Source organism: Cyprinodon tularosa, unplaced genomic scaffold, assembly GCF_016077235.1.
Source record: "Cyprinodon tularosa strain WSP-4 unplaced genomic scaffold, ASM1607723v1 ctg241, whole genome shotgun sequence".
Classification (NCBI taxonomy): domain Eukaryota; kingdom Metazoa; phylum Chordata; class Actinopteri; order Cyprinodontiformes; family Cyprinodontidae; genus Cyprinodon; species Cyprinodon tularosa.
This window is the reverse complement of record NW_024038899.1, coordinates 245,923-255,000: the sequence shown is the minus strand read 5'-3', so window position 1 is coordinate 255,000 and position 9,078 is coordinate 245,923. Positions and strand designations below refer to the sequence as shown.

The following is a 9,078-nucleotide window of genomic DNA, read 5'->3' as shown; positions in this document are numbered from 1 at the left end:
TGCACATTAGATTTTTGTTATAAAAACACTGAAAACTCCAAAAGTCAAAGATAGGCTACAATCTCTAAACAAAAAGCAGATGATTGCTAAACCACAGCAAATAAGCAGAAAAAATTGACTTAAAAAATCCAAGCATCTTCATCACGTTTTAGTCAGATGCTAGAGAACTGTGCACCAGAGCTTATACTGTTCTTCCTCATTCTGCATTCCTGCTCACCTCTTTCCCACTGTACCTTCCATCACGAAGCCAAGGCCTAATGGAGCCCCGTTTATCCCACAAAATGCCAGATAAAGTTGTGACTGAACATCATCCTGTCAGCTGGCGACCGATAACTTGATGCCCTCCATTTAATTCTCATTAACAAAGCCTAAATAGATAAAAAGTCAGAATTCAAATCTTGAAGAGAACAGTTATTAGCCTAAAGGTGCTTAGTAGTAGCCTCGTGAGACCATCCTGATCTCGCGAGCTTTCAAGGTTTCACTCGCAGATCAGTCTACAGTTTACGGGAAAGTGCAGCAAAGTAACTTTACTTTTTTTTATTATTTTTTTCATATTTCTTAGTGCAAAGGAAGCCCTGACAGCTCCTGGGATTGTATTGCTAGTTAGCTTTCCATAAATAGGTGAAAAGCTAAAAAGATTTTGAAAAAAGTCATTCTTGTCCAAAAACATGCATTGAGTGAATTCATATATCTTTTCTGAGCAAAACAGCATTAATAAAGCTTGAAAAATTCAGTTTAGGCAACTGGATGATGCAGCAGGACTACAAAAAAATTTTTTTTTTCTTGGTTTCTGTTAAGTTTCTTTCACTGTGATGCCAAAAATCGGCAAACTAAATGCTGTTTATATTAGTATTTCCGAAACAATTACAAAACGGAATGGACCAATCCAGTTTAGGATTTAAAACAAGTCCTAAATCTCCAACTGGGTTCAGCATGAAATCCTCCTTCATGACCCCTCGGCGCTTGAGGGGTTTTTACTGCTTTCTCAGTGGTCTGTCATTCATTATTTGTCCCTGTGGAATGCTCTGCAGCCCAGCAGCTTCATGGAATACGAGGAAAACTCCCAAAGATTGGGATACAATCACCCAAACAATAGTAAACTCATCCAATAAATTGGATATATATCACACCCTAGCTTTTGCAAATAAATAGCAACTCAGTGCATTTATTAAACAGCATTCGCACTTGGCTGCTCCTGCTTTGCCTGCACAGAACATTGAGACTGAGGAAAGAAGAAGAAATAAACGAGAGCTGTGCTAACAATTAATGCCACCACTTCAGTGACTTTTTTTCCTTTTAACAAGCCTGCAGACATGGCAACCAGGATGAAAACAGTGGAAGGAAACCAGCTGAACCGTGAGTCATGCTGCCACAGCAGGGCAGTTTTAAGACAATTACAACCAATGGTGGTGGTTGGAAACAAATATGTTTAAATAATTTTTTCCAGCGCTGCCTGGGTAACGATGCACAGCAGTTACAGAACGATGCCACGATCACAAAATATCTCTTTTATCCAATGACTGTCAAAAGAGTACATCAATTTAACCTTTGATGCAGTTTTATGACGCAGCTAATTGTTTCCCGCATAGCAAAATGTGTTCATTTAACATTGATTAATGGTTGATGAACTTTATGTTGTTGAATCAACAAGGATCTTTTTTTTGCTTTAAAAGCCGTCACTATCTTAGCGTTGTTTCAGTGTATAGCCTGATATTTCTGTGGACCAGATCTGCTTGAGTCCTGCGCAAGCCAGTGACGTTATGCTACATGATTGGCATAGTGGTTGCCCAGACAACGATAATAAGATCCCGCAGTGTCCATTAGCGTGTCTTATGACCGATGAAGTTTTACCTGATAGCTTACAAAACTAAAAAAAATCTGTTTATGGTGAACAAAGTAACTGCAAGACCATGATATAAAGAGGGAAGGCTTGTAGCTTTGCCAAGTAGCTAACAGGTTAGCCTTTTTTAGCTTGGCCAGTTTGCCATATTGAGCTACACTACTGGCCTGGTTCAGCTGAAGTTTTCTTCCTGTTAAAAGGGAGTTTTTCCTCTCCACTGTCGCTACAAGCATGCTTAGTGTGAGGGATTGCCTTCGAGTCAATGAGTCGATTCAGTCAACTGGTTTTCCTTAGATAGAAAACTTTGAATCAATTTGACTGGATGATGTGGTGAACTGGAAACTGCTTTGACATTACATGTGTTGTGAATTGGCGCTATAGAAATAAACTGAATCGAATTGAAGTACTTTGTAATTCGTATCTCAAGAACCGTACGTTTTCTACAAGTAGAAAAACTGTTGTTTTCTTCGTCTAAAATCTCTACGAAAGTAATTTTTAAGATGTCCCATTTGTTAAGAAACCGAGATTTTTTTGTCATCTTGTTAAATGGCAGAGCTCAGTCAGTCTTAGAACACAGTACTTTCCTTCAAGACTGACAATGATTGTTTTCTACTTTCGGCTGCTTTAGACCGCCAATGAAATGTAAAATAATAGCATATATAGGTAATAATACAATATGTTGAAACTACAAAAGAGATTTGATCCTTAAGAAACGGGTGCACTACAGTTTATCTGAGTGGAGTTGCCATATATTGACATCAGAAGAAGGGGCGGGGCAGGAAGTTAAATGCACAAAGGATCCGGTAGATTTCCAAATAAAACACATCCGATCTTAACCCATGATCATTTTGTCAACATTAGTTTCTCCTGTATGCCACGACGTAATGCATGATCTGAAAATCAACCTCAGACGCAACGCACGCAGTGGCGAAGGTTTGATCCGTCAGATGAAGTTAAATCACAAAGAATTCAATGTTGAATCGGGGCGGCAGCTAAATGCTAGGCGATGTGTAGCAGCCAAAATGTTGCAATTTCACATAATCCTGACGAGATCCGAAAAATCGTAGCAAAAACTAGCAAGCGGGTGATTATGTATGTTCACTAAGTAAATATTATGTAAATAAACCCTACACTTCTCGCTATAAATGTCATAAAAACCCATTTAAATGCAGAAACTGATTGAAATTATTAATTTTCCCACTAAAAGTTAGAGAAATCTCGGCCATGTTTATACCAAAACGTTACAGTTTCACATTATCTTGAAAATTTTTTGCAAGAAACGAACAAGCAAGTGAATATGTACATTCCCTGAGTAAATATTCTGACAACAAACTATACATTTCTCACTAGCAATGTAATCAAAACTCATTTTAATGCAAAAACAAACTCAAGTTATTAATCTTTCCACAAAAAATGAGCGAATGTCGGATTCCCAGCTGGAATCTTGAAAGTCACGTGACTAGGACGTAAAACAATAGAAAGGGTATAGGGTGAAGAAATGTAACAGTACCACAAAAAAATTGCCATTAATGTACCTCCACTACGTTTTGCAGTGTGGACCAACGTAGTCGAGGTACATTTTCCCATGAGACTGGGTTGCCTGAGCAGATCTGGTACCTACAGTGGTTTGGAACCGGAAAAGGGGGCGCCATACTTTTCTTGAGAGAAAACAGGAAGTTGCATTCGCCAAGATAATTGAATAAAATTGAATGAAAGAATCATTTTTGTAATGGTAATATAATGGCTTTTTTTCTCTCTCTAAAGGTATTTTGTGTTTTGATTAATTTACAACCACTTTAACTTTAAATGATAACTCTTATAACCAATAATCATTTGACTCCCAAGTGCCTGAGTCACATGTGTGAAATGGGGAATCTCTCCAGCATTCAAATGTATTAGAGAATATGCAATAATATAAGCTGAACTATATTACATTGGCAGATACTGGTATTAAAAAAAATAACATCAGTAAAACGTGAAGATATTTTAGTAATAATTTAACTTTATTAATCTTACACCGGAGAAATTCACCTCTGCATTTGTCCCATCCCCTTGGGGAGCAGTGTGGGGTTAAGGGTCTTGCTCAGGGACCCATAGTGGAGGTTGTGGGGATAGAACCGGGTACGAGCAACCTTCTCAGAGAACAAGCGCACTGCTCTAAACCACATAGATAAAAGATAAAAGCTAGCGAGTGCAGGCGACTCACTAGCTTTGAACCTTGAAGTTCTTTCAGATGCGACATATAACAAAAATATAAGAAGTCTGGAATCAGAAACTTGAGTTTGATGTATTTCTTTAGTGAACTTAAGAAATGTACAAACAAAAGACAAATTCTTAACTTCTTATCTAAATAAAATTCCTATGTGCCGGTCAAAAGACTGATGATCCTAAGGCTCACAGCTTCCGTTCTGACATTCTTCGTGTGTCCTGACAGTTCCACACCAAACCAGCAGCATCAAATGCACCACAGCAGCTAAGTAAACATCTGTTTAACTAAATACATTCCTATATTACTAAATATGAACAAAATATTTCTTACATTCTTAAATTAACTCAAATTCTGCGAAATTGCTCCAACACCCGCCTTAAAAATAACACTCGCAACGTGATTGGCTGACACATTTTATATGACATGTTTGTAGCAAATTCATAGACGTAATTATTTTGGTGTTGTTTTTCTGTTTTTCCACCGGGTAGCTTGAAAAAACAAATGAAAACATAAATAAAAAATGTTTTGTACCTCTATATTTTAAATAAAATTTGAAATAGAAACTAAGATAAGGAATAAATAGTTATATGTAGTATTTAAAACTTAGTTACAGGATTGTTTTTGCAGCATTGTGCCTATTGCTTATTTGATAAAATTTTTTTATTAATGTTTTAAAAAAAACTAGATTGAAAATAGCTACATTTACATGTACACAAATACTCAGATTGAAGTCCGGATCAGATTAATAAGGTTTCATGTAAACATGTGTAATGGGAAAAAAGTATTCAACTATTCACCCTCGTTAAATAGATTGATGGATTTTACTCAGTCAGCACTTTATTTTCTTATCTTTGCAAAAAGAGAACAGCTCATCATACGGCCCATACGGCACAGTAATCAGCCCTGTTCTGACTAGACAGAGTTTGTCTCCCTGAAAAAACTGTGAAAGTTGTGTCAGAGTCAAAACAAATTACACACACTTTAACAAACCTTGATTAGCAATTTGGAAATAAGCGTGTTTTATCTAAAACCGCCCCTCACTCAGGCATTTTCTCAGCCTTACAGGTGAAACAAACTAGGGATGCACGATATTGGGATTTTGGCCGATATCCGATATGCCGATATTTTAAAACTCATGTAGCCAATAACCGATATCGATACTGATGTTAAAGCTGGACAAAAATAAGTAGTCAAATATAGTTTCATATGCTGATATCAAATTGATTTTTAAAAACGCGGTATCGATCTATTTTACTTTCAAAATCTCGTGAAATTTCATCGTTCTGTTACAAACTCTCGTGATATTTTTGCAAATTCTTGTGAGATTTTGTTAGTAAAATAGATCGATACCGCGTCAATGTATCAACATATAAAAATATGGCAAAATTTCGTGAATTTTCGGGGGATTTCGTAGCATAACGATGACATATAGCAATATTTCATTAGTAAACGAGATTGATATGGTGTTTTTAAATGGCAATATATCAGCATATGAAGATATTGTGATATTTTAATTTATCAATATTTTTTCCCTCGTCTTTAGAAGTTTTTAAGTCTGTAAAAAAGAAGTTTTTGAGGAAGAGGAAGAAGTAGTTTTTTTTTTTTTTTAGACTTTAGAAACTCAGAAGCTGATCAAATATCGGGTTAAATATCGGTGAGGTGGCCGATGTCTGATATTCAGTTTTAAGGCCGATACAGGCCGATACCGATAGGGGGCCGATTATATCGTGCATCCCTAAAACAAACTGATTAAAAACCTTTTTCACTGGATATATAGCATAACTAAATATATGAGACAAGAGAAATCTACATTTTCCCACCACACATGTCAGAATGAAGATTCTATTCCGATTCGGTCTGATCGGGCAATGAATTCTTTTTGATTTCATATATAAATCCAACATTTTTCTGATGGCCTTCAGGAAAATTAGCCAGTTTCATGCATGCTTAAATGATTTCATCTAATTGAACGCTTGGTACATGTACACACAAACAGATTATTTTATTTAGTGACCATGTAAACAGAGATTTCAAATTTCCAATTAAGCAGACACTGCACATTTTGCACCTGTAAACCTAGCTGTTGTGCAGCATTCAGCTCTAGTTCTACACATTATTAACGTGTGACTGCGACCATCTGTTAGAGGAAAAAAGGGCCATCCTTTTAAGGTACTGGCCTACCATAGTTTAGTTTTAGCCAGTCACAGCAGAAAATGAAATAGCAGCAGACACCATGATAAACCACAACTTATGTTCTTTTCAAAAATGAGATCATGGATTCTGACCAATCAGATGTGACAGCTGCAGCTACGTGTATGTCTTAATGTTCTGCTGTGTTTATTTTGGTCTGGCATATCAGGCTTTTATCACAGCTGTATGTCCCGCCTTAAACCATAACACTCGCAATGTGATTGGCTGACCCATTTGGTACGGTGGCTGACAGGTCCAAAAGCCCTGTAACGAAGATGAGCTATTTGAATGTTTTCCTCTATTTTATTAACGTTAAATCTGTAGTCCAGCGAACATTAATTCTGTATTTTTTAACAAGTTTTGCAGAATTATAGCTGTTTTTATTTCTTTTTATATTTGTATTTTTCACTGCAAAATTCTTGCTGTTGTGATTTTAGGGAGACAATTTTAAGATCTGTCCCAGAGCATCCGATACAAAATAGCCTTTCGGCTAATTCTGGTGCATTTGCAGGAATGTATATTGATGTACACTGTCCCTGTCAAAGAAATAAAATAAAAATAAAAACCAAAATGTGTGATCCAAACTCCAAAAACACGCAAGAACAAAAACCAAATGCGATAGAAAAATGCTGCTAAAAGGAAAATACAAAATGCACGGAAAAGGTGGCAAAGAGCTGCAAACACACGTATGATGCAAAATCCAAAACAATCAAACACACAAAAAAAACCAAATGCAAGAGAAAAACCCTGCAAACAAAAAAAAATTATTTTTTTTTCAACCAAATTTACTTTAAATCTAAAAAAAAAAACTAAAATAAAATAGGGATGATTTAAGACCATTGCAGTTACAGTAAATAATTGCTTGACCTCATCCTGGGTGAACTATAATCTAACCTTATAACTTTACTTCTACCAATACTTTGGTAGAATAATATATTATTATTTGTGGGTCTTCCAGATCAGATCTGTCATTTTCACAGACTTCCAATAGAATATAAATCCAGCTCAATAAACAGCGAAGGTAAAGTTTAAAGAATCGGTATCCTTAGCTTATCTTTAAAATGTCATGAATAACGGTGACATGAAGCGTGTCCTTAAGCAGGCCACGCTTCATGTCACAATAAACTTGACAGAGTCCAGCTGCTTGTGCACAGAGGGCAATCCATCTTCAAAGATGTGTGCAGCGAAGTAGGAAACTTTGCATAAGCTTTGTTTTCCCTACAGATGCACAACATTCGATTATTTCTAAAGTGATGAATTGTTTCAGTGTGAGAGTAATCACTGTAATCACACCATCATCTGATCTCCATTCATCTGGCTACAAAAAATATACCTTGACATGAGTTTGATGTGGGTGTGTAGAGCTCCCATTCACATGAGCTACAAACCCCATAGGGGAATGCCAGAATCTGTTATTTCACTCCCTCCAGATGTTCGCTGATGCAGGAATCAATGCAGACCAGATGGACGTCTCTTTACCAGAAAGCTTCAGTGGTTCAGCCAACAAATCCGCACCAAAAACAGCATCATGCAAAGCAAAGATTCAAACCAACGCTCATTACAAACACTACTTAAAAGATGCAGTTTGGAATGTGCTGAGAGTACCATCTCTGTGCAGGACCCAGCTCGCATGGTCTGCGTCTGACTCATATCCGCAGGTGTTGGATTCAAAGCTGCATGAGCCTGGCAGGAGCCGGCTTTGGGCTTGGACCATGGCTCCTAGCACAGGAATAGAAGCAGAGAGGAGAGAGCGAACGGTAAATATGAATCATCAGCAAGTGTCAGTATTCTCCAGCATTCATAAGTACTCACCCACATAAGTCAAGAGGTAGATTAGGAGCTTTGCAGCTTTCGTTTGGAGGAAGGAGGCCATCGCTCCCTGATGCAACTCAGTAAAAGATGCAAAGCTTTTTTTGTTTATTTATTTTTACTCAAGACTTTTCTGGACGGTTGGTCTGAGTGTGTCTCCAGCTTAAAGACTGGCAGCACACTGCAAGGAGGAGGAGGAGAAACGGGGAGCTAGAGGTCGGAGAGGAAGGGTGGGAGGAGAAAAGAGTGATGAGCTGAATGGAAAAAGGGGACATGCAAAAAACAGGAGAACAGAAAGAGGAAGATGAAGAGCATGCTGCAAAAGGCGGTCATTTTATTCTGTAACGTTAAAACAGTGATGAAAGGAATTTATTAACAATGCTATAACAACACAGGTAAAGACAACCCATCTGCTGCGCTTTTTGGAAAAATGCAAAGATTCTAGAGGAGAAGTAAAGCATGAATGAGCTCCAGCTGCACAACTCGGAGTAAAGCGTGAGGGAGAAACATTTAAAAGCAGTATAAAGCCCTGTGTTCTAATGTTATATAGCAACACAAAAGGATGCATAGTTCAGAAAAGGATGCAAAACGATGCATGGTTTTAAAATCACTCACAAATTAAAATAAATATAAAATCTTTTTTTGTATTTGCAGTCTTGTGAAAGACTGGCGACCGGTCCAGGGTGTACCCCGCCTCTCACCCGGAGATCTCACCCAGAGATAGGCACACCCTAATGGATGGATCGATCGATTTAGAGGAAAAAAATATATAAGGAAGTATATATACTGAATGCTGATTATCTGTGGAAAAAGATAATGTTTTAACAGATTTTCACGTCTGTTTAGGTCTGGAATTTGACTAGACCAGTGAGAAAATTGAATAAAAGATTCATTTTAATAAGCTCTGAAAAAAAAAAAAAGATTGGTACGAATTAAAATAAACAGTCACTTTTCTGATGCCAACAGAAAATAACAGATTGAGTGGCTTTTGATGAAAAAGGAATAATATTTGTGGATCTTAAACTGCACA

At 37.1% G+C, this 9,078-nt stretch overlaps 1 protein-coding gene across 1 annotated transcript in view; it reads right to left on the bottom strand.

Annotated features, from left to right (window-relative positions):
• LOC119785166 (MAM domain-containing protein 2-like) overlaps positions 1-8,244 on the bottom strand; it is a 35,822-nt gene extending 27,578 nt beyond the window's left edge. Inside the window, exons 1-2 of the mRNA XM_038287620.1 lie at positions 8,052-8,244; positions 7,845-7,958 (exon numbers count right to left, since the gene is read on the bottom strand). Of these exons, the coding sequence (XP_038143548.1) occupies positions 7,845-7,958; positions 8,052-8,112 (175 nt within the window). The 5' untranslated portion in view covers positions 8,113-8,244. The remainder of the gene's footprint in view (positions 1-7,844; positions 7,959-8,051) is intronic.
• Positions 8,245-9,078: the final 834 nt, after the last annotated feature.